Here is a 27,499-nt window from a genome sequence, read left to right on the forward strand (position 1 = left end):
CGTCAACTGAACGTCCTGCTCGTCCCGTCCCTTATTACCATAAAAAAAGTGGCAAGGAAAAGAGCTTATATTTGATTGTGTATTTAAAGAATGCCTGGTGGCACCAGTCCGGAGCTCTGCAACCTGCTGTTTGGTCTACTGCGCCGAAACGCGCGTGAAAGGATGCCCTTTGAGGTGTTCTTCAACCATCCGTTCCTTCAACGTCCACGCACCACCTCCATCACAAGTGAGTAGGAAAACTTTATACTACCCTCATTTTGTTGTAGAGCCTGTCATTCATTAGATGAGCGATTACGTCACAGCTCGCTATCCATAGTATACTTTGATCTAGTGTTATCATTTTCTCATCTTGATATTTTATTTATATATATTACTACTAGCTGATCCGGCAAACGTTTATTACTTTAATATATAACTTAAACATATAAACGATTTGAGTTTTCTTTAGTGTTAATTCCGCCAATATTTGTCTTTAAACAATTCGACACGTGTTTCGCTTCTACAGGAGGCATCTTCAGGACTTGTTGTCTCGCCAAAACCTGGCACGAGACTGAGAATTTGGCGGAATTAACACTAAAGAAAACTCAAATCATTTATATAATTATGGATTTCCGCAAAGTAACGCCTACTTCAATAAATTTTTTACTTAAACATAAAAAATGCAAAAAAAGTTTTTGTACATTAACTATCAGACCTACCAAATATACGTATAAAATCGATCAAGCCGTTTTGGAGGAGTGTGGCAACTAACATTGTGATACGAGAGTTACATATACATAACGATGACGTGGTAAGATAAAGTTATATGCATTTTGATAAAATATGCTAATGCATTAATATATTTCTACCACCTTTAAACAATAGACATTAATGCGAAGGGTAGCAATGGAAGGCGAAGTAGAAAATACGCAAACAAGGCATTTTTAGACAGTTTATTAGTGAAATTACACCATTTGGAGCTATGAACATTATTTTATCATATAACACATACCCTTAAGGCTTATTTGTAGGTTTCTAATATTTGTTGTTGGTTATAAGTTAACACTCCAGAGCTATTTTGAACTACCACTTTTCATTGCAGTTAAACAAATTTTTTCTCGGCATGACGCGTTTGTTTAGTACTATTCTCAGAAAAGGTATTTATATAGCTTGTACTTTTTTTGTGTAGGTACATTTATTCAGATTAGTAATCAATAATGAGAATTGTAAGCATATAAACTGTTTGCGCCTGTTAAAATATTACGATTTCCACGCAAGAATTTTGAAAATGTTGGCTTTGTTACATAGATCGCGGGCCGGCAGCCGTGAACTCATATCGCTCAATGTCGCTAGTATTTAGTGTCGCCTTAAGTCTCCGTGGGTTAATTTTTTTCATTTCAATAGCTACATACACCAAGATGGTATTGGCAGTTCGGCACTGAAACTCCGTGGATTAGATCCTTGGATGAAGTCAAATTTTTTTTTTCTTGTACGTAGGCACTTAAAAACTCTATTGAATTGAACATTTTTTCTACTCAACCGTCGAATCCATGAGCATCGGAAAAATAAACGCTCTTAAAAAAAGCAATATTATAAATGTAATATAAGAACATGTTATTATATATTTTTGAATTAAAGTTTCGCTCAATATGACTTTGAAATTTATTAAATTAAACAATATTAGTGTATGTTTGTTTCAAGTGGCCGCATGTGCCTTCGGAATTCAACAAAATTATCATGAAAATTTTATTGATATTTTCTTTATAAACTATGAAAACTTGTGGCACAATAATTTTAAGTATAAGATTCAAGTATCCTATCTCAAAGGAGGTCACGTTTACGCAACACACCCAATTACATATTTTCTAGAATCAGGCCGAATATATTATCAAAATGTCACGACGCGGACGATAATTATTATGCACTAATTTAAACATCAATGAAAATACAGAACAATGAATGTCGATTTGTTATGCGCATTATCATATGAAGTTAAATACGTCGTAATGACTCACAGACGACGACCTCTTTTCCTGTATTTCTCGATTAGTAATAGCGACCCGGTGTTGCCTAATTAACACATACGATTATTGTCTTGAAAGAGAAAATGGTCTTGGCCATATAATTATAAATATCTGGACGACCGATCCTTGCTCGGATTATTAAGAATGTACAAAACTTGAATAAAAAAAAACTAATAGGACATCTGGATTCGAGCCGGGGTCTTCTGCTTTCCCGATCTGGGTGATCTGAGCTATTATAGTATTGTATATAGTGGCGAAATTTACCTTTGCATTTTAATGTTATTGGAAACCTAGCTAGATCGATTTTTTGTCCCCGAAATCCCCTGTATACTAAATTTTATTATTTCATTTCAGAATTATTAAATTTAATTATATTATACAGAATAGATTTATATAAGAATTGCCCGTTTAATGATATAATATATATATATCGCACGACGCGCCACACATTAGGATATCATCCCTCCATCTGGATGTGTGGCGACTGGCGGTCCTCCACAGTGCGGTTTTCAAGGAACTTTATTCCACATACAACAAAGCTGTGGAATGAGCTTCCTTGTGCGGTGTTTCCGGGATGAAACGACATGGGTATCTTCAAAAAAAGCGCGTACACCTTCCTTAAAGGCCGCCCTTCTGTGACTCCTCTGGTGTTGCAAGACTCGTTTGTCCTCCTTTTCAATAAAAAAGCGTATAGACGATAATGCGTGACCAATATTTGCCAGTTCGTCGTTAGCTCGAGTTATAAGAAGCTGATTCCAAGCGTGGCTGTCTGCTAACGACTCGTCATTCAAAATCGATCACAGAAACTATAGATTCGCTTCCTCTCTCTCGCACGCTTTGTTTGACTACCCGCAAGTATATTGTAACTCAATGGTGTAGGGCCTAGGCCATCGAGAAGGATGCCTGCCGAACTATTCTCGGCATACAAAACAACTTATTAATTATTAAATAAACTTAATTATAATGCAACCAAGTTTCACAATTGGATGCAGCAAAACAAAAATTTATTATATCATTTGATATATTTGACGGTAGTACGTAACCGATGAGGCATTGTTTTCATGTGGTTAGTCTTATGTTTTGTGTATTTAAAACACAAACATGAATACATCATACTTACCCAATATATTTGTCAACCTTTGCTTTCTAATCATTGTATTAACATTCATACCATTGTTCTCGTCTTTTCTGCGAAACGTATTCTGCAATTTGACAAAATTTCTACAATCCTTCAAATACTAACTAATTGACCTTAATATTTTTTGAAACAACTTTCTCCATTCGAAAACGACAAAGTAATCTCGTAATTCGCGGTTGCTAGTGTGTATATCATTGGTACACACTCACATATGTGAGGTGACAATAATTTTACGAACTTTTTGTAAGTTATATTTCCTGTTTTGATGGTTTATCTAGTATCAAGTTTTTGTTCACGTAGTTTTTTTAGTACGACTATGCAATCGTTTTTCCGTTCATCGGGACTATTGGCCTGCAAATAGTAACAATGATAATACTTCAGAGTTCATTACCACTACATATTTGAAGATATTAAAATAACATAGTACTCTCGTGTTTATTACATGCTCGGAAAGATAAAAAACAGGCTAAGTGCGAGTTGCACTGATATAGCGAGGGTTAATTAAAGAAAACAATTGATGTCAGTAAATTATCAAATTTAAAATTAATAAATAATTGATGATTAAGTCGATCTAGAATGTAGCGCCATCTGTGCCGACAGATATTATGTTCTGAAAGAGCGGCGTATCGCGCCTTTTTCTGCCGTGAAGCAGTGATGTGTTAGTGAAATTTTCGGGAAAATGAGACTCAGCGTCTTATGTCTCAATGTGACGAGCGTAGTTGTAATACCGCACATAATTGTGGGTTGAATCAAGAATCTTGAGTGGCGTAACACATTAGACAGTCTTATTCAGAAAGGTTTAATTTATTTTTTTTAATAACAGGAAAATCACAAAACCCTAGTTAACTTATACGTCTAGATAGATTGAGACAGCTCAGTGAACATGTCAAAAAAATAGCAAACTGTAAGCCCCAAAACATAGTGACATACGTATCGCGAGTGTACTGACGTAGCTTGTAAAAGACCTGGGGGCCTACTCCTAAAATCGATATTCGATATATCGTGGCATTAGTCGTGTCGAATCCTACTCTTAGTTACATCGTATTCAATGTAGAAACGATGATTGAACGGACGAAACATTATTCGATTTAATCGGTCCTACCCTACTCTTAGTTTAAAATGTCACAGACGGATATTCGAATTTGACAAATAATCAAACGTCACTTTTACGATAAACTCAACGTCACCTTCTAGGCTGTCGTTGCTATTATCGTTTCAAGTTGTATAGATATATTTGCCATACAATATACATACTTACTAAATATTATTAAAATAATTATATGTGATTTACTTTTCAACAGGATTTTTTTACTACCAAGTAATTTAAGTCATTTTGTCGATCGTTTATGCGTAGAAAGTAATGCAAATGGCCGCCTGAGAAATAGGAAGTCGACGAGATGGGTTGAGTTACTTTGTTTTACATTTTATTACCCGGAAGTCTTGTATTATTTATTCAATTTTAAATGGTCATATTATATTCATTACATAATTTTTGAATATTTAAATTATGTGTAAATGATGTAAATTGGCGGTGCAGAGTCTGGCATGGTCCTTAGCGCCTAAACTATGTATTGACTTTTGACACTTAACAGCGACATAATATTTAGTTTTTCAAGGTTTGCGCATAATTCATTCACTCTAACATCGTAAAAAAATCAAAATATTAGTCTATAGTTACGATGTTGTTACGATAAACGATATGGAATACGAACATTTGTTAGAGTGTTTGTTACCTACCCTAGGTACGATATATTTGGGGTATTATCGTATCGTTCCGAATATGTCGTTGTCGATTTTGCGAGTAGACCTCCTGGCTTGTCATGTGTTGCCCAACAGTAAGAGACTCTATCTAGATATATAAATTATCTAAGCACAATACAGTTTAGTTGCGACAAAGTTCGCGATGCGTTTCAAAACTACGGCTATGACATGATTGTTATACGTCGAAGAAGTGTTAGTGCTAATATCAGTAACTACTTGGTTATGGTTTCAATGTTGTTTAGGTCTGGACTGCGATCTGCCCGACATATTGGAGGGCGAAATCGAATGCCGTCCTCAAACTAACTGTATTCTTCAAGAGTCTTGGGACAGTCAGGGTATTACATTTTCTATCGCTTATGCATGGGTCGGGCTATGGAACTATTAATCTTATTGTGACTAACTTTATATAGGATCATAATAAAAATCGCTTGACCCGCTTGGCTTTATGTTTGGTCATTGTAATTCATTTTCATCATCAGCTTATCGGTGTTGTTTACAGTTTGTGTTTACTATACTTATATCAAACATTCGCTGCCCGCGCGACGATATACTATAATTATGTGTGTGCGCACTATCTGTTGCTCTTACGGCGTAGTGACGTGCCATTGTACTATCGATGTTAATATTCTAAATGTATACACTTCTATGATAAAGTCCCAGCCATTGTTCAGGCATTATCTATAAATAAATTTTAATGTTTTAAAAAAAAATGGCTCTGTCGTAAATCCTATTACTCCACTGCTGAATATCTAAATGATCGGACAGCCTGGGACTAGATTGTGATTATTTTATAGCGATAGAAATGACTGTACAATATTGTTTATTTTTATTAAAAAGAGCGCAAAAGAGAATGCTGGGAGAGTTTCTTGCGCCGCTTCTTCTCTCTTAGAGCGCCATTTGTTTCCGAAGCGGTAGTAGAAGTAGTATCTAGTAGTTATTAGAAATTACATCAAAAGGAATTCTAAAGGAATCAATTTTGAGAAAATAAATGCCTTTTATGCCTTTTAACATCTGTGTTCATCATTCATTGCACCCGGGCAGCGAATGTGTGACATTTGTTTAGTTGCAGGCTGAAATTACTCTACTAAAACAATGAGATTGAGATACCACGTGTTTCAACGATGATGTCTTAAATTAATATTGTATTATAAATTATTTTGTTCTTGTTCTATCACGTATTACTTATTTAACTAGCTTCTTCGCTTAATTCACTGTGTTTATTTAAGTTAACAATTTTAACATAATTCATTCATCTGACGGTATCATATATATTTAAATACTAAGAAACGTTCGCTATAAGTTTGTAGACTACTTCACTCGCTCCCCTGTATTTATTCAAAAATGATTTAAGATACACAACAGTTTCAAGCTAAACTTTTTTCCAAATTCACATTATTTTATAATCAAACTTTGAAGCTGCGTCGCATGTAGGTTTGTTTACTTTTGACTGTTCATATCGGTCTCTCCGAGGATAAGACATAATTTCTTAATTCAAAGACCGAAAAACGTTATGCATTGGTCTTTGACTAATCCTTTTTGTCCGACCAGATATTTGACCAGTTACAGAATCAGTTAATTATTATGTTATTATTACTTAATTAATAATTTAATTATGTATGTATTGTAATTTAACTTAATTCAATTTAATTGTGATTTAATTTTCAATTTATGACATAATCGCTATTCAATTTTTAAAACTTAGAAATTTTACTTAATTTGCTTTTTACATAAGAATGTTATTTGCGCCTATAGTTGGACGTAGTTCCTGAAAAACGTTCCAAACCACAAACATCACATTTTAAGGAATTCGTGTTTAAAGTTTAATAAATATTAGTGTATTCCATACATGTGGGTTGGGCTACTGAGTCATGATGTCATTTAAAGAGTGACAGCAGGGCTGCCATTTTCTGTCAGTGCGTTAATATGAATCACGTGACCAGTTTTGTATTCGTAACTCAATTTCGACATGATTGTGGTTTGGAACGTTTTTCTGGAATTACGTCCAATTGAAGTAGCACAATTTTTTTTTTCTATATGTTTTTGGATGCATTAATACGACGGTGCTTCAAAGTTTAACTCTAACAAATAAATATGATGTAACAAGAACCTTAGTAAAACAGATAACAATGTCTTTGCACCCGAGGAGACAATATTGAATGACGTATTATTATTTAGCGAACTGTACACCGCATGGACTTATCTAGCGGTACTTCGACCGGGTTATGATCTACAACATGTTCACTATATCATAAATTACTCGATTCGAATCAGTTGTCCGACGCATGCACAATGCACAACATATAGAGATGCATATGCGGATATCGGAGCTTGTTAATTTGTACTGGTTTATTTATGAGAGTGTTTTCGTGTTTCTAGAGGCGAATAACGCGGTACCGTCGACGTCGCCGCGAGTACAGATAGCAACACAAGTGCCGCAGCCAACAAACACGGCTCATGCTACTAAGAAAACACCGCCCACGTCTACTGGTAATTACACGTTATACAACTCTGTGGCTTTAAGACGATTCACACTATCGAGCCAAGGTTTAGTGCGGCCGTATTCTAGAAGGTGCATCAAACGTAATCCGTTACCAAGTGTGTTTCGTGACTATCTATACTATAACTGTGTATAAAACAGATATACGTATGTGCACTATACAAATTAACTCGGCATAAAGTTATATCTGAGAATAAACCAAGTGTATGCAAAATTTTTACGATATCGCTGACAACACGTCAATATAATAATTATAATTCTGAAGTTTTTCAAATGTCAAACGCGGGAAATGTTATACGTTCAAATAATACATCCAATCATGAGAAAAATGTCTATTTGTAAACATTTTGCATATTGTTGGTTTATTCTCAGTTATAACTTTATACCAAGTTTATTTGCAAGGCCGATACTGTGTAAAGTCATTCCAAATTTAATTTTTTTTTTGTCTTTAATGTTACCTGTGTCACTACAGAATTACATGACAAGTAAAAGTAATTTTAAACTTGGAGTAACTTTACACTGCGTTTACTAATAAGACAAAGACTCTTGTCTGAATTTTTGAACTTGCTTTAAATATTAATAATATTGGTTCATTGGGCTTTTTAATGTGTCTAAATTCTAATTTATATAGTATTAAATCTATTTATAGAGTTTTATGTCTATATAGTATTAGATTACCTATATTATTATGGTATTATATAATAATTGTAACTGGATTTTTATATCATTTTATTTGGTACAATTTATGCCCGACATTTACAGTAAGTACTACATGTCACGGTCGATTATGGTTGATAGGAAGTACTATAAAATCAACGAAGCGATACCATAAATTAGGCATGTTAATTTTTGTCAAATGATTTATGTGAACATTCAAATATAATTACTTTAAAAGCATTTTATATAACAAAACAACTTACTTCTTATCCTATTGTTATATATAAAAAACAGAAAATATGATGTTGATATTTAATTTCGTTACAAAGGCTTGGTTAGATGGATGCAACTTTGTAGATGTAAAGCTAAACAGTAATTAAATAATCTAATTATAAAAACAGACTAATCTCTAATGGTGTGGTGTCCGCATACAATATATCTGACTCTAATCTTGTAACTAACTACACGGTGATAAAATAAATACTTTTTAATTATCATGTATTGAAACAGTAGTAACCAATGCATTTAAACATATATATATATATAATAATATAAATACTGTTATGTGTCAGGACTACGAGAGATCTCTGACACACACTCACACAAAGAGAAATCACCAGTAGAGTCACAGAATAAAGAAATAATGGTACAGAAGCTTCACTTAGTTACAACTTTCAAAGAAATCGCTAATTTAGATGGCCGCTAATAAGAGTCATTTTAAACCTTACCGAGTTTAGGCATAATACGATGGTGGGACCTTACTTATTAAGCACCTACTGCGGTCCTTTATTTGTGGCTGTAAAGACATGGTCATTTGCTTAACATTCTTATAACAGACAGTACAAAAATACATCGCATATAACACGACAGCAGTAAATCTCACGGTAAGCTTCCATAGTGTCAGAGTTGACATTTTTATAGTTATATGTACTGATTCACCTTGACATCCTTCATCGGTGCCTAAAAATATGAGCGGCACTCTCCACACAGAAAACTAATTATATTACTTATATTATTTTATAATAGAAAAATATGATTTTTCAATCGTAATTTGACAAGTCAAATAGATCAACCTCATTTGAGAGTTGTACAGTTATTGTTATTACTAGTACAGTTTATTAGAATATTTTAAAAACTTGTTTTTTTATTTTTTAACTTTGGAAGACATGTGTTACTAAAAAGGCTGAAAGCAAATAGAAAAATTTCACAAATTGCTTTTCATATCTCCCATTTTATCTAACTAATAAGGTGCTCAAAATGGTTTCCGTTGAATCAAATGCATTAGTTTATACGTCTCTCTAATGACCATACTGCATGGTATCAAATATACCATGACAGTATTCATTCTCGATAGAATATCACCAAAAAAAAGTTAGATTTTAACAAAAAGTTTGAATAGGAGGTGAGTTTTATTCCGTGTTAAAAGAATAAAACCGACAAATTGGTAGTTCCTTTCATTTTTAGTAATATATTTCTTTGCAAAGATTGATCCTTGTCAAGAACAGAGTCCATTGGTTCAATAATACAGGATGTAATTTTTTTTGGAAGTCATTCGGGTCTATTTTCGCCAAAAGTACAAGACCGCTTAAAAAATTAAATATGCAGTTATTGGTTTCTTATCAATCGAGGGCATGACTCCTTTCACGACTATACTCTAAATCTAGTAGTTTCCGACTTGGCCATCACCGCCCTTCTCAAAAAACCACCCTGTATAGTGACAGCTGAGTTATTATATAATAATAATAATATTGACACACTTTTTACACAAATTATCTTGCCCCAAATTAAGCATATATAGTCTGTAACCCATAAGGTTGCAAGACAACGATATATTTAATACAATATACTTACTTAAACATACATAAATACATATAGACATACATAAATACATTTAAATATCCATGACTCGGAATCAAACATCCGTATTCATCATATAAATGCTTGCAGCTACCGGGATTCGAAACCGGGACCTCTAGCTTAGTAGGTAGGATCGCTAACCATTCGGCTATACAGGTCGTCAGGCTATATATGTGCGTTCTTACCTGAATTAGACTACAATACAGTTTAACTGTATTGGGCTATAAAATGTCTATGAAAGTGCGTCAGTAAAAATTATTATTAATAATATGTAGTTAAAACAAAACGGGCGTCATAGTTGTATTGTATAAGCTATTAATAAACTATTTCGTAAACGTTAATGTTTTGTATTTGGCTCGAACACGATATGGTGAGATGTGTCCGGTCGACCTTCGTTGTGTTGTGGGCCGTGCCACCAGTGTCATGTATTTGGCGGTCAAGAAAACTGCTCATCTAAAACGCTGTAAATATTATTGTAATTAACTAATGTTGTGAATTTGTATTTTAACAATGCTTATTATGTCTGTGTAACTCAATGATTATTTTTAAATATTATAATCTATAAATATCGTACATTAATTTTAGTTGTGATGTAATTTATCTTTTAAATAAGTCCCGTCTAGAATGAATATTATAATTTATCACTATAGCGTATCAAATGTAAGGTGACATGGGTGTGTCTGGGGTTTCGATATATCATTAGATTTTTTTTTCTCTTCGTTTATTAAATAATTATTTATGAAAGAAGCTAAAGTATCCTTATGTAACTAAACATAATAGCAATAACATAATTATTCATTGTAACAAATCATTTGTTCATTTTTTGCCACATTATAGGGTGCAAAGTAAATGTTCCCTAATTAACAACATGGTGCGTATCCGAAAATCGTGACGATTTGCTGTAATATTTCTCTCATACGTCATCAAAACCGCCTCCTCTTCTTGAACAGAAACGTCCCACATTTTCGTGACGCTCTGTTGCGTTTCGTTCATAAATTTTTTACCCTCATGAGCCTAAAGAGGATTCACTTAAAAAAAATTACAGACACATCGCCGGAAGGCCCCTGGGCGGGTGCGGAGGACTTCGTAGTGGTGGAGCCAGAGCGCACGGCCGACTGCGGCGAGTCGTCGCGGCCCGCCTCGCTCGAGCTCCGCACGGCGCGCGCGCGGGCTCGCTCGAGGTCGCCGCCCTCGCCCCGCACCCCGCCCCGCACCCCGCGCTCTCCTCGCACGCCCAACGACAACTTCGCGCCGCCAGACTTCATGACGCCGCTGCGGGTACGTGCTTACTGTTATTGGAAACTGGTGACGCTTGGACAGTATCCGGAAAATAATATCAAAAGGAACAGAGGACTGGCAAGGTGAACCATAGGTCTGGCATGCAGCCAACACACATCATAGCAAATACACGTGTACTTGTCACTGCAGTTGGTAATGGTAAGGGCTGTAGTTTACTGACATCTAGTCTTAACAGAGTATATGTTAACTATCATTGTCACTGTCACGACATAGACAGTGACATTAACAGTTTGACGTTGAGTGCTTTATAACGAATGCACAGTACACCGGAAGGCCAGTTCTAATCGTTCTAATTGGTTGAGTGCAGACGTGTCCGGGTGTAGTGCTACATATTATAGATTAGTTGTTTCACTCGTGAGCAAACGAGGAGCATTACAAGGGCCTCAGACCTGGATTACCGCCTTGTGTGCCTCCAGGGGTTGGAGCTCCTGGAATGGGGCCACCTCGTGGACCAACCCCTCAGATGGGACCAGCTGCACCAACCGTGCCAAAAGCACCTTCTGCTATTAAAACCAACATCAAAGCAGCAAATCAAATACATCTATAACAAAGATAAAAATAGAAAAAAAAACTTTTTTTTGTGAACACAGACCATTGTCTGGCTATAAATACAATTAACAATTAAAAAAACATTAAAGTTTCAAATATCTGGAAAATTGGTGTCTGTTGATTCCCCTGTGGCAAGATATTTTGACATAAGATATTCATTTATTGGTGCCTCCTGTTAGTAAAATTATGAGCTTCATTTTTGGAGAGGAGGAAAATACATTTACTTACCGTAGACCTCAAAACGGGGTCATATGTCGGGCTCGGGTGTAAACACCCCCTACCGACTAAAAACTCCTCTGTGCTGATCATAGATAATACACTATATACTTGAGATAGATGTGCCACTGATTTTTTTATTTTGTAAAATTAGTGTACCCAGGCTGAGAGATGGCGTTATTTTTACGCTCGTAGCGTACCGTCGCTAGATGGCGCTAATTATGTTTTTAGTTTTTAACTATTGCTGTAGACCGAATTGATTGCATACCGATTTTTGTTTTAATTGTGTGGTTAGAAATTCTTATTCGTTAATTAAGTTCAAGGATTACCTTTAAATAAGATCGGGTAGTCTATGATTACAACACGATACTCAAGTGTTGTTTTAATAAGTAAGTTATGTGAATTTTTTGCTATCACTAGCGCTATCTATCCATCTATCATGTATTTAAATTGATCGCCATCGTGATGAAGTTGCAGCGTACCTAATAGAATAGATGGCTGCAGTTTCGATGCAATTTTTTTTCATGTGCCAATGTAGGGAAGTTACACCCTCCTGGTGCTGATAGCCCTAAAGGCTTTTACAGCGAAGCCGGGAGGGAGCGAACTTCATAATATAATACATTATAAAATAACGACAATGGCAGTATATTTAAGATTTATGAGAAAAGATATTAGTTTTTTTAATTGAAAAAGAATAACCACGTGAATGAATTTGCTGAAAAAAAGCCCAAACTATGTAAAATTTTTATGGAACCAAATGGCATCTATTTGGCATCAAACAAAAGAAGAATTACGTAAATCGGATCATAAATCTCAGAGTAATCGGTGTACATACATAAAACCGAATTTATAACCTCCTCCTTTTTGAAGTCGGTTAAAAATCATTAAACATAAGACCATTCTAAACTAAACAACTTTTGGAAACTATACGTCGTATCAAAAATATATATTAAAATTTGACGTAGTTCCAGAAAAACGTTTTTCACGTGACCAGTTTTGTGTTCTTAACTCAATTTCGACATGATTTTGGTTTGGAATTTTCTTCTGGAATTACGTCCAATTATAATAGAGCACACTGTAAGGTAACATCAATTCGTTACAGAATCCAGCCGTGAACGTGGGTACCAACGTTCCCCGCTCGCAGCCCATCGACGTCCTTCGCTCCGATCACAACCGGAACACAACCAACATCGGCTCACTCTCTCCTCCAACGGTAAGCTTACTTAAGGCGACACTAAATGCCAGCGACCTTGAGCGATATGAATTCACGGCTGCCGGCCCGCCATCTATGTAACAAAGCCAATATTTTCAAAATTCTTGGGTGGAAAACAGTTTATATGCTTACAATCCTCGTTATTCACTACTAATCTGAATAAATGAACCTACACAAAAAAGAGCAAGCTATAAGAATAAGTTTTCTGAGAGAAGTACCAAAAAAATGCGTCACGCCATGGCGTGACGCATTTTTTTGTCACGTTTTTTGGCATGCCAAAAAACTTGTTTAACTTCAAAGAAATGTGCAGTGTTAACTATAACCAGCAGCAAGCATTAGAAACCTACAAATAAGACTTAAGGATATGTGTAACAGGATTAAGTAGTGTTCATAACTCAAAATGCTATACATTCACCACAAAACTTGTCTAAAAACACCATGTTTGCGTGTTTTCTGCTTACTCTGCCTTAACTACTTTTACACGCCCACTATTTACGAATTATATTCAAAACGACACAAACTAAGTGAAGAGTGAAAAAAAATACGGGTTGCACTCCGGAAGACTCCGCAAGACACGCAGAAGTGATAACTTGAACATTAACGTTGTGAATTTTTTGAATACATATTTTGCAATGCTTAGGGAATAATTTCGCACTAATTGCGTTATTTATCAGTATAAAAGCATAGCTAGCATTTATGCGGTTAAATACAATATTCATTTATTGCGCAATCATACACAAAAATAATAATTACATAAAAAAAATTAATACTTCAGATCCATAATTTCAACGACTGTCTAACGAATATAACGCGCGACCTAACGAATTTCCTGACGCGAGTTGAACATTTTATACCCATCCCAAGAAAAGTACTCAACGCCGCTAAAGAAGTCTTCAGTTCAAAAATATATTTTGTGTGTCTTCTACCGTATTTATCACGGGGAGTGTTTCACCTGATTCCTGCCGCCGAATTCCACCTACGCACGACACGCCACAAGTTAGGATATCATCCCCACCATCTGGATGTGTGGCGGTCCTCCACAGTGCGGTTTACAATGAGCTTTCTTCCACGTACTACAAAGCTGTGGAATGAACTTCCTTGTGTGGTGTTTCCGGGATTCTACGGCATGGGTACCTTAAAAAAAAGCGCGTACACCTTCCTTAAAGGCCGGCAACGCTCCTATGATTCCTCTGGTTTTGCAAGAGATTATGGGCGGCGGTGATCACTTAACAACAGGTGACCCGTACGCTCGTTTGTCCTCCTATTCCATAAAAAAAAATTAAAGTTTTTGATTTTCTTTTGAATTTTTTTTTTAACTTTAAACCGTAAGTAGATAATTTATACGCCTAGATAGAGCATTTTGCTGTTTGGCAACGCATTACAACAGGCCAAGTGTATTACTTTAGTGTGTGTGTGACGAGCGTGTTACACTCGTTTGTATGTCACTTCGTGTTAGTGTTCGGACATTGGCTCAAAATAGAGGTAAATAGTCACCCTCAATATTTTTCGACGTTTTCATAGATGTCACATGTCTACCTAGATGTTTATATGATAAAATCTTTTTAGTGTATTGTCATTTGACGATGATGAATGAGAGCTTATTAAAAGTATATGTTCCACAGGTACCGTTCACGAGGGGTACTCCCCCGTCGTCGCGGCGACGTAGTGCTTCCGGGGGTTCCCCGCCGCCATCACTGTGGCAGGTCTCTCCCTCGAGTATGTATACCCTTTATTATCCATTTCCCGAGTAAACCATGTTCGCTTTTATTCATTCAAAACATTTAATATCAATGTTAATTTATCAGGCGGTGGCTTAAAGTTCTCGGCTATATATTTTATGTCTTACTAATTTGAACGTATAGCAAAAAAATTCACCTACCGTCATTATTCAAGACATCCAAAAGAATCATTTTAATATATAAACAATTATAGGTAACTTTTTGGTTGTTCTGAGAATCTGTCTGCGTATTGTCAGGGTTTTGCATATAATGTTTTTTTATTGAATGGAAATGAGGAAGAGGCACAACCGGCGTATGGGTCATCTAGTTTAAGTGATCACCGCCGCTCACGTTCTCTTGCAACATCAGCGAAATTCACAGAAGCGTTGTCGGCCTTTAAGGAAGGCGTGCGCCCTTTTTGAAGATACCCATGTCGAATCGTCACGGAAAAACCACACAAGAAAGCTCATTCCACAGCTTTGTAGTACGTGGAAGAAAGCTCCTTAAAAACCGCACTGTGGAGGACCGCCACACATCCAGATGGTGAGGATGATATCCTAATTTGTGGCATATCGTGCGAAGGTGGCATAAAGGCATAGAAGGAAACAGATCTTCGGAACACGCCCAATAAAAGTAAATGTGTAATAAAATGCTAGTAAATGATAAATTTTACTGTATGATTTTACATTGTAACCGTATTTATATATAAAAAAAAAGAAGTCCGCTGAGTTTGTTGCGCCCGTTCTTCTCAGGTTTTAGACATAGGTACCTTTTGGAATTTGTGGTAATTTTCGATTTTCAATAAGTGATTTTATATTCTATTATAGAAAACTGTGACTGTGAGTCTAGTTGCTTATTGTCCGTCAATACAAAGGTCGTAATACTTTTGTTTTGAACATTTTCTGGGATCCTGTTGTAAAAGCGACTTAGTCGAGTAGTAGGCATTATAAGCTTATGTCTGTTCCTGGTGTTAACATTATGGATATGACAGTTTCTGGCAAATTCACTTATCAACATACATTACATTATCAAGAATATATTGAGAAGCAACAATATGTAATTATGTGGGTGTATCCAGGTGCTTCGCCCCCCATCCCGCTCGCGCTGCGCGCTAGTGGCGAGAGCTCGGGGTCTCCGAAGCGCGGCGCCATCCCCGACGCGCTACTGCGAGCGTTACGTCTGGCTTCCCACGAGCCGCCTGTCTACATCCCCAACCTTCAGGAAGAGACCATACTGGCTGTGAGTGCTGCAGTAAAATACCGTATATAATTATGTTTTTAGGTTTACACTTAGATACGTCTAGATCATAGTTTCTCAACTTTATTTTGCTCACCGCCCACTTTGAGAATATGTTTTTTTCTAGAGTATTTTCGTGTATTTTTTTGCCTTTTTAGACTATATTTTTTAATCTAAGCACGCCCCATCTGCGCCATCTCAATACCCCCTAATTTTCTCTGGGTCTTCTACTGCCCCCCCCCGAAAGTCTCAAACGCCAACAGGGGGGCGTTATCGCCCACGTTGAAAACCTATAGTCTAGATTAACTATGACAGGTGAGAAAACGTCAAAAAATTGAGTTTAAAATTAACCTCTATTTTGAGCAATGCAGACACATAGTATCATACAAATCACGAGTGTAAGACATAGCTTGTCACGCACACTAAAGTATTTAACCTGACTGGTAATGAAAATGGTGAAAGAGGCGTTGAAATTATGGATGAAATCTGATTTTTCTAAGAGATAAACTTTTTAATGTAAAGTAATTATAATATTTCTGAAGTGTTAACATTTTAATGTAATATACATTGTAAATTTTTTGTACGATAGCGCAATAAATGAATATTGTCCACATAAATGCTAGTACTTATAAACTGCTACATAAAACAATTCATACGATATTATTCCCTAACCATTCCAAAATATGCATAACGTTAATGTTCAAGTAACCCGTATTTTCTTTAACTTGATTCCATCTCTGGTTACAGGAGGAACATAGCAAGGTGTTCTCTCAGCTGAACTTCGCGCTGATGTTGGCGGAACTGCTGTCGGATCTCGCCCTCTCGTGCGGCGCGCCCATAGCCGCACTAATGGACGTCTCCGACGGTACGTTATCACTATTGGAAAATAAAATAAACATTATAAGCCTCGCAAATGGTGAGACTTAGCTACTTCAAACCAATCAGATACTTCAAAAAAACTGTATCGCTTGCAAATCTTGTAAACGGTAGGTATCAATGAGAATTTAAACACTACGTTCAAGAGACGGGAGTGCCATACAAAATAATGTGAAATTTCGCTTGTATTGTACTAAATCTTGATACCAACATAATATATATATTAATAAATATAATATAATAAAGTAAAAGAAAACGAAAATTCACTTTTATTTTAATTAAAAGAGTCGAATATATGTTAGAGCGAGACAGCGTTTGCCACCATTATTTTTAGTGCAATGCCATACATATTCGAGTTTATTAGAGAGTTGCGCCAGGCTGGTATTTTCAATAAAACACAATGACACAATTAAACGTAACATTGTAACTATAATTTATAAAAATCTTTAAAATATGCTGACGTTACTGTTATGAAAGCTTGTAGTGTCTCAGTACGTAATTCGTATTCAAGTGTGCTTGTAACTATTTTTATAATTGTGCATAAAAGAGAACAATACAATTGATTACGTCTTCTGGAATACTGTCCTAAAACTAAAACTGAGGCGTAACGAAGATAGTTCTGCGTGATTTCTGTATAGGAAAGCATCGTTAGTTTTACTTTTACACACGTATATTTTCTTTTTCTTGAATATAAATAAATCTAATCTCTGTTTGAAATTACCACAAACATTTATTTTTTAAGTTTTTGTAAACTTAAATAAGATTACGCTTCGAGATTAGAACAATCTCGAAGCGTAATCGACAGAAATTTGAATTTACTTAAAATCCGCCGTCTATGTACTTTATCTTATAAACCGCATTGAAACTGACAGATTGTATTACTATTTGTTGTGTTTTTAAGTGATAACCCTTACCTTCTTATAGGATTAATACACAAATAAAATTTTGAATCCACAACCTGAGAGTTGAAAAAAACCTACAAGATTTTGTGACGATACAGCACTCGAACGGTTAGCTCAGTTGGGAGAGCACTGGCACGGAACGCCAGAGGTTGTGGGTTCGAAACTCGCATCGTTTATAAAATTATGTTTTTAAATTTTATTTGTGTATTACTATTTCCGCTATAACAACAAACCATAGATAATTTAAACTTCTAGATAGAGCCTCTCATTGTTAAGCAACGCATGGCAACAGGCCAGGTCTATTGCTTTAGTGTGCGTGACAAGCTACATCTTACACTCGCGATACGTATGTCACTTAGTTTTAGTGTGTGTGTGATGCTGAATATAGGGGTTAATAGTTCGCCGCTATTTTTTTCAACGTGTTCCCAGCTGTCACAGTCTATCTAGACGTATAAATTATTTAAGCAACAAACAACAAAAACAAGGGCGGCCATGCAGATTTAGACAAAAATCGTTCATAAAGTATTGTAAAGTAAGAGTGCATTATGTTATAATGCGTTGGACGACAGGTACGGAACCGTTTTTTAATAGGCAGGACGTGTCGGATTAGCTAGTGTAATATGAGCTATATCAATAGTGTAATATGGCGCGCGGGGCTTTTTACACATTTTTTTTAAAATGAGCTGTATTGCTACACATAAACGGTGTCACTTTCCAGAGCGGTGCAACGAGAGCGTCCGGCTGGGTCTGCTGGTGCAGGCCATGCAGACGCTCGCAGCCGGCCTGAAGCTGGCCGCACACAACTACCGCGACAGGACGCTGCAGCCCACGCCGCAAGTCAGGAACGGTCGGTCACCACTGTACTGAGCCCAACGAGACCAGATAAAGAATGTCAACGAACGAGGCTCCTTTGCACGGGATTCCGGCTAGATAATGGGTACCACAACGGCGCCTATTTTTGCCATGAAGCAATAATGCGTAAGCATTCCTGTGTTTCGGTCTGAAGGGCGCCGTAGCTAGTGAAATTACTGAGCAAATGAGACTTGACATCTTATGTCTCAAGGTGACGAGCGCAGTTGTAGTGCTACTCAAAATCCTGAGCGACACTGCATTGTAATGGGCAGGACGTATCATTTACCATTAGCTGAACTTCCTGCTCGTCTCGTCCATTATTTTCATAAAATAAAAACGGATCGTTATTGAGTTACATTAAACTGATATTAAATTATGACACTACTGACGAATCACTTTTGTCTTATAGATAGAATAGGAAATCCTACTAAAATTATAAATGTGAAAGTTTGTATGTCTGGATGTATGTTTGAACTTCCTTAACGCAAAATCTACTGAATTAGATTTTGATGAAACTTTACAATAAAGCTATATTATTGTAAACTTTCATCAAAACACACCAGAATAACAAATAGGCTGTAATTTATAAAACTATAGTGTTAATTATATAAAAAGTGTGATTATTACTAATGAATACAAATAAAATGTTTTGTGTTGTACGAGGGCGGCACTGAAAATTTCGGGAATCAAGGACGTGGCACAACATTATTATTTCGAAGTATTCTTCGCGAAATTTTTCCATACGATGGAACCAATCATTGAAGCAACCATTCCATTCGAAACTTGAGATCTCCAAAATGGCCGTTTTGTAGGCGTCCACAGCTTCTTCGGGTAATGAAAATCTCTGACCACGCAATTTATTCTTTATTTTAGGGAAAATATAGAAATCATTAGGGCTTAGGTCGGGGCTGTACGGCGGATGGACTAATAATTCTATGTTTTCTGGGTCTAAAAACTGTTTTGTTCTGTGCGCGGTGTGAGAACTCGCATTGTCGTGATGGGGAATTATGCGGCGGTTGCAGTTCTCTTTACGGAGTTCAGAAACGACCTGTGGCAAACAAATGCTAGCACACCATTCTGCATTAACCGTTCTTTGTCCCTCCAGAGGAATAGTCGCAACACGGCCAGTTTTGGAGACAAACGTGGCCATCATTTTTTTGCAACACTCCGTGAACGAACAAGTTTTGTTGACTTTAACTCATTTTCGAACACCCAATCTCGTGACAGGTTTTTTGTTTCGGGTTCGTACGCGTATATCCAGGATTCGTCACCTGATACGATGTTGTATACAGCATTTTAGAATCCTGCGTGGAATCTTTCGAGAGTTCTGACGCACCAAGTAACGCGAGCCGCTTTTTGCTCTTCACAGAGCAAATGCGGTATCCATCGGGAAAACAACTTTATTACACCTAATTGTTGATGCAAGATTATTTGTATTTGACTCATGCCAATGTCTAAAGTTGCCTGAATTTCGCGGTATGTCACATGTCGATCTTCCTCAATCAGCTTACGCACAGCATTAACGTTTACTTTGGTGACTGCAGTTTTGGACGACCTTGACGGGGATCATCACTGAGCTTGACACGTCCACGTTGAAATTCAGCAAACCAGCGATAAATTGTGGTTTTGGATGGGGCTTCATCACCAAATGCAGAAATCATCCGGTCAAGACACTCTTTTTGTGTTAAACCACTTCGAATGTCATAATAAATCATCGCTCTAGCATTTTCTCGAGTCAATTCCATTTTCTCAACGACTAAACAAGTTTGACAAGACCTCGTGAGAAGACTGAGAATCTTTTTTTAAATAAATAAATGGTATTCGATTTTTTTAAACCAAGGAGTTTTCAATTAAAAAGATTTTAATGTGACAGGAACAGTGGAAATATTCCATTTCCGAAACTTTTAGTGCAGTCTATGTAGTACTGATACTTTGTTTACATTCTTTATCTCGTCTCAATGGCCTTAATATACAAACGGTAGTGTGACCAATTTATGACAAGTACTCTAACATATTATTGTTTTGTTTGTTTTTTCTGTATCATTATGTAAATATTTTGTTTGTTGCAAATAATAGTATTTTATGCAACAGTTGTATAATGAGGGTCAAATAACACGAATGTCGAGTGTTGTGAGCGTTTTTTGACCTACTTATTATACAACGTCGCATACAATATTTTTTCTACGACAAGTTAATTTTAAATAAAACAATAATTTAACAAACAAATAACACAAATTTTCAAGTTGGCGCTTAAATGGGCGGGAAATGTATTGTATACTTATCTCTCGTGAGTGGTTTCATTTGTCCTTCGAGGAATGGCAAAGGTACACTCATACAGCCAATGCGGGATAGTTAAAAATTACAAAATATACCTAGCATCCTATCAAGCCTATCTTTTCTTAGGCTAATAATCTGGACATGAAAATATTATGAATGTAATATATTATGTACTATGTACTAATATTTCTATTAACCTGCCTTACCTAACCTAGATTTAGTTCTCTCTTACACCAAAAAAACTGCTCTTTGGCGACATTATGGTGATGAATGCTTTTTTAGGCCATAGAGTATAGACTTTTTCAAAGACTCGATGTATTATATTTCTGATCGTGGCTGTATAAATGACAGGTAAAAGAAAAGGAGTAGAGGAATATATTTTTTAAATATAATTATATAATATGGTGTGTTGGTCACAGTGGTGTCCCTGATGAACGGCAAGTACAAGTGGATCGTGAGCGAGTCCCGGCGCCTGCACGACTCCGGCGTCACGCCCGCGCTCTGCGACAAGATCCTGTACGAGCACGCCATTGAACTGGTGAGCCTCCATCTCTACTCTCCCTCCTTTGATAGGCTTGACGGAAAGATTTAGAATATACTAACGAATAGACGGCCTGCAGTCACAGTATATTTATACGCTAAAGCAGTATGGAAACTACGTACAAAACAAAGCGAAGCACGCACACAGACGCAGTGCTATTAGTCGCCCGCCTTGAGTCTTTGAGACATTCATTACACTTGCTTATGTGTGCGTGCGTTATATCTAATGCTTCGTACAGATAGGTGAAACGTTACATAAAATGTATCATGCAATGAAATAATTCGTCATATAGTTTTAATATTGACTTATCAATCATAATCGGTTAGAGTAACATTAGATTCATTTCCCTTTTCTATCTTTCTGTATCTGTTCGTGATGTTTTTTCTCGCAAACTATGTATGTCTACACTATAGTTTATTGTAAATCTATTGATATTTAATCTATTTATTTCTATGTAATCCGATTTAACGGAAAGATTTTTATTTTACTTACTTATCCTCCTATATACTCCTGAGTCATCTCCAAATTCGAATCGAATAATCTCCTTGTACGCTGAAGATTTTTGAATGTAATTTAATTATTATAATAACAAAACAATATTTTAATATGCCCCTTTATTGTTATTAAAAGATGTAATAATATTTGATTTCAATTTAAAACATTGAATTTAAAGGAAATAATAAAATCATGAACACTAGTAATTTTTGTCAGACATTTTGTAAGAATAATCCAATCTGATACAAATACGAAACCATGTTTGGTCAATCCCCTTCATGTTGGTATTGGAGTTATCTTATAACTATATATCCTAATGAAACAGCAGTGAAAGCGTCGAAAAAAATTTAAGTAGACAGTTAACCTCTATTTTGAGCAATGCACCCACACTAACACAAAGTAACATATAAATCGCGAATTTAAGACGTAGCACACACTAAAGTAATAAACCTGGCCTGCTTTCATTGAATGTCTAGCAGCAAGAGGCTCTATCTAGACGTATAAACTATCTAAGTTTGTGTGTTCTTTTCTTAAATCGTCAATTTCACTGGGTATTGCTATACGTTACTTTACACTGTCCAGTGTCAAATGGCGGCGATCGAAGAGTTGTTCGGAGACGTGAAGGAGTGTGAGCGGCGCTACATGTCGGCGCAGGTGCTGCTCCACTCGCTGGTGCAGAGACAGCCGCTGCATCCTCACCATCGCACCACCCTCTCCAAATGTACGTACATGTCGGCGTTACGCCAGGTTTTCCTTGATCAGGGTCCATCATGAAGAAATACATCACTAAGAATTTCTCAGTTTATTGAAGCACAACTGCTTGTGTAATCGCTTTTATAGCTTCCGTACAATAGATGAAACAGAGTAGATACAACTTCTTATAAAACACAAATACAATTAGGTATTGTAAAATAATTCCTAAATACAGCTCAATAAATGTATTAGTGAATTTATATAACTTCAAATTATTTATATAATAGTTTGTTCATTTAATTTGAACGAACATTACGAAGTAAGAAGATGGCGCTGCAAGCAAGTTTCGAAATACAATTAAGAAAGACTTATTGCATAAAATAATAAAGTTTGATACAGAATAACGATATTAATTCTAATACAAATTAATTTGAACATTTTCACATTCAATTAAGTATTTTAACAATAAATAAAACATGAAACATCTTCAAACAATTCAAACAGTCAAAACAGTGTCAATTAAATTAATTAAACCTTAATAAATAACAGTTTTATGTTAACAAATAGCTATTTGTATTTAAATCTTATATATTTCAGATATATCAATAATAATATATTCATTTTAACGATAAACTAAAACATAAATATCAATAGTTACAAACAATTGACGGTAGGTAGCGATTTGCGCCCATATATACTTGACTCCACCCCATCGCACTAAGTTCCGCCATTTTGAATAGTTGAATCAAAACAATTTGTTATTTATAAACTTGCAACGATGGCATTGACAATTAATTATTATTAAATAACGAATACGGACGTACGGGCTTGAACCCTTTGCCTATCCTAATAATGGACGAAGAATCCAAAAAAATAATAACGAATGTCGCAAACGTCAGAAAATTTTAGGAACCAACTTCACCCTGTTACTTTTGTTGCAGTGATGCGCGCGCATCTTAAAATTTCACTCTTATCATTTTTTCAGAACGCGCCTAAAAAAGTATAACTTCAAAAAATAATCTTTAATGAGAAAAATTTAGATATAACGATGAAATAAGTATAAAATATTTTTTAAAGTGATATCCCTCACATCTGGGATTAATTATAGAAATTAGAACCCCTGCCTCTCAGCGTTCGAGTGCCGCAGCGTTTATAAATTTTGGTTTCAAATTTAATTTATATAGTTGAATCCTCTCCGATAAGAAGTGTAAATATTCTTGTCACTGTCTTCCTAACTATACATAAAGGACACAAAATACTTAAACATGGATTATGTATTTAGGTGCTTTCTGAAATGCGAAATTAGTGCTAGTGTAACCAAACTAAATTTTTAAATTGATGCAAATATCAAAAAAAAATTAAATAAAATTTAAAGCATGTCTTAATAAAAAATTGTACCTAAACCAAACCTGTCCCTCTCCCCGTGCCGAGGTATGTATCAAAATCTTAATAACGTGCGGCGGCATCGTCAATTTGGCTTTGTTCATCAGATACCTCACCGGTCCCACCGATGTTAAAAATGGAAACTTAAATAATTTTTTTAAACTTCCTTAAGACCCTGAAAAACTGAGCTATTTTTATAAGGCGACCTTATGCTAGGTAGATACAGTTTTAGGTAAAGAAGACAACCCTAATTTCCTCAGATGAGGTAAGAGTCACGCGATAGAAAGAGAGGCAACTTCTTGGTGAATTAAAATGTAGGTCAATAGTGCTTTGTGATCTGAATTACACACCTTAATGTTTTTTATGGAATAGGAGGACAAACGAGCGTACGGGTCACCTGGTGTTAAGTGATCACCGCCGCCCACACTCTCTTGCAACACCAGAGGAATCACAAGAGCGTTGCCGGCCTTTAAGGAAGGTGTACGCGCTTTTTATGAAGGTACCCATGTCGTATCGTCCCGGAAACACCGCACAAGGAAGCTCATTCCACAGCTTTGTAGTACGTGGAAGAAAGCTCCTTGAAAACCGCATTGTGGAGGACCGCCACACATCCAGATGCTGGGGATGATAGATGAATTTGTGGCGTGTCGTGCGAAGGTGGAATTATATGACCGCAAGAGTATTACCGATTTCTTTGATTGATTTCGCGTAGTGAGACTTCTGTATTTGTACTGTTACATCTTTGCCTGAACGTGCAATGTTTGTTTATGCACTTTGTGTAGATATCTTTTTTTTTCAGACCGGGATGCAGTACAAAGGCGGCTCAATTGCCTCAAGGGGCCGCGCCAGATAATGGACGTTAAGTTAGAGGCTGGGATCTCATAATGCAATAAGATTATAATTTATAGGAATAAGTACACACTACGAGATGAGAAGTGATTTTATTTTGTTCCATATTATTTGACTCGAAGTGATAAGTAAATATTAATAAAGAGTGGAAAAAAAATATGTAAACACACAAAATATTGTAGTAAAGAAGATTACCAGAGATTGCAATAGTAAGTTATATATTTTTTTATTGACAGTATGTAGATTGTTTTCGTAAGTAGAAAGTTGTAGATTTGTAGAATATTTTGTGCAAATAAATTAGTAGAGCTTGAAACCAATCTTATCGTATATAAACAGATTTCTATATTGTACCTACTGTGGAATAAATGGTTGTACTTTATTATAATGGTTTGTGACTAGTACAATTAATACCACTGGTCCATTTAAATCCTGCTACAAAAAGCACATAATACCATTTTGCCATTACGATAAATATAAAAGTTTAGAAACATAAAAATGATGTAGTGTTTAAATGTATCCTTGTGTTGTTGAAAACGTCTCATAATAATTATAAAATGTATTAGTATTCTAATATTATTAAAGTGTAATGATTTTAGTAGGTGTGTGAACATTAAGATTATATTTCAATATGGACACGATTCTATAGATCTCATTTATTGTCGACCAATAACAATATGGCATTTTTAGGTTAAGTTTCGAATTAATTACATTTTCAACAATAATGTATTTTAGACAAATGTTTTGAGTATATATGAGTAAATTTGTGTCTTTTCGCAAGTTATATTTCATATTATAATAGCCAATTAATAATTGTTGTGATTCCTTATTTTTTTTCCCCCGACATGATCAATGCTTTACAGATATAAGAATAAATAAAGACTGTTGTATTATAAAATATTTAGTGTTGTTTTTATAAATATTAAGGTAATTTCCGTCCAAATTCCAATAAACCAGAGAGCTTATGTAAAATTTTGAAGTATTTTCCGCTGCAGCTTGTTCGAGCTGGATCGCTTGCAAGTCGGCAAGGCGGCTTATTGGCTGGCGCGGAAACTGAATGTCGATTCCGGCCGAACACTGGCGCGCTTTATTTAAATGCAGCTCGAAAATAACAATATATTATATATATTCCATCTTCGCACGACACGCCACAAGTTAGGATATCATCCCCACCATCTGGATGTGTGGCAGTCCTCCACAGTGCGGTTTTCAAGGAACTTTCTTCCACGTACTACAAAGCTGTGGAATGAGCTTCCTTGTGCGGTGTTTCCGGGACGATACGACATGGGTACCTTCAAAAAAAAGCACCTACACCTTCCTTAAAGGCCGGCAACGCTCTTGTGATTCCTCTGGTGTTGCAAGAGAATGTGGGCGGCGGTGATCACTTAACACCAGGTGACCCGTACGCTCGTTTGTCCTCCTATTCCATAAAAAAAACTATAAATTAGGTGATCATTATCACTGTTATTTATTGCAGACATTTTGCGCGCCTTTCTTCTTTCTGTTCTGTAGTCGTGTGTAAATTCGACGTTGAGTTCCACTTCTGAAGAGGATTATTGTATTTCGCTTCAGTTTGTCACTATTTATTGCAGCGAAACCAGAAAAAATGACCAAAATATTAATTTAAAATGTAATTTAAAACGACTACAGCGTGGCGGTTTGGAGGAGTCTAACGGCCGTTCCCAATATTCAGTCTATCTCTTACTTGAGATAAAAATCGTAACTATTGTTGACTTTTCTGTCCCAATAAACTTATCGACGGTAACTCACCTTATCCGTACACGCTGTCTGTCAATGGGACGACGTATAGCTTACCAGCGATAAAAGTTTGTATGGAAATTGCAATTCAAGCGTCCCAATATAAGGCGATAAGTATTGATCGGATATATTGGGACAGCCTCAGATTACAGATACAGCTAATTACTGACAGTAACGGTAGTAATTTACTCTATCTGTAGATAGTATATTGGGAACGGCCGTAAGACTACTGTACACAAAATGGCGCCCAGTAGAAGCATTCATAGTGATGGAATCAATTGGTTGACCAGGTGGCGTGACATGAGTTTTTCTTCACGTTCCTTCCTTTGGGATGACGTTTCGCAATACGATTAATGTATTTATTAGAGGAACGCCGATAAGATGCTTGCTAAAAGCGCTTTTGACATTAAATGTGCTTCTGTCATTCACACTACGCGAAAATTATCGTGACAAATAGTCGTTAATGATAACTATTCTAGACATTTGACCAGATATCGCTCGACTCTAAAAACCATCGATTGTACTCAATTATGTGACTTATTGTCGATGAACAGTTAGTAATGTAAAATGAAAAGTATGTACCGTAAATTGAAGTACAGTGGACATCATTTATACCATAAGTTCACGGACCTGGCGTCAATAGACAATGCTTTAAGAATCATTCATGTTGAACCAAAAAAAAATATATAAAAATAGTATATCCTTGCTATATTAAAATTAAATAGAAAATAC

General features: G+C 36.0%; 1 protein-coding gene across 2 annotated transcripts in view; it reads left to right on the forward strand.

Moving 5' to 3' along the window:
• Positions 1–25,909, forward strand: part of LOC126975955 (serine/threonine-protein kinase unc-51) — an 87,543-nt gene extending 61,634 nt beyond the window's left edge. The window contains exons 6-17 of one of the 2 annotated variants that reach the window (XM_050824080.1): positions 90–226; positions 5,145–5,237; positions 7,279–7,389; positions 10,959–11,191; positions 13,080–13,190; positions 14,813–14,906; positions 15,987–16,147; positions 16,892–17,009; positions 18,641–18,769; positions 21,471–21,589; positions 22,670–22,808; positions 24,963–25,909. In XM_050824080.1, coding sequence (XP_050680037.1) covers positions 90–226; positions 5,145–5,237; positions 7,279–7,389; positions 10,959–11,191; positions 13,080–13,190; positions 14,813–14,906; positions 15,987–16,147; positions 16,892–17,009; positions 18,641–18,769; positions 21,471–21,589; positions 22,670–22,808; positions 24,963–25,048 — 1,531 coding nt within the window. In that variant the 3' untranslated portion in view covers positions 25,049–25,909. The remainder of the gene's footprint in view (positions 1–89; positions 227–5,144; positions 5,238–7,278; positions 7,390–10,958; positions 11,192–13,079; positions 13,191–14,812; positions 14,907–15,986; positions 16,148–16,891; positions 17,010–18,640; positions 18,770–21,470; positions 21,590–22,669; positions 22,809–24,962) is intronic. The other variant, XM_050824081.1, reaches the window with a different exon arrangement.
• Positions 25,910–27,499: the final 1,590 nt, after the last annotated feature.

Source organism: Leptidea sinapis, chromosome 38, assembly GCF_905404315.1.
Source record: "Leptidea sinapis chromosome 38, ilLepSina1.1, whole genome shotgun sequence".
In the NCBI taxonomy this organism is placed as follows: Eukaryota; Metazoa; Arthropoda; class Insecta; order Lepidoptera; family Pieridae; genus Leptidea; species Leptidea sinapis.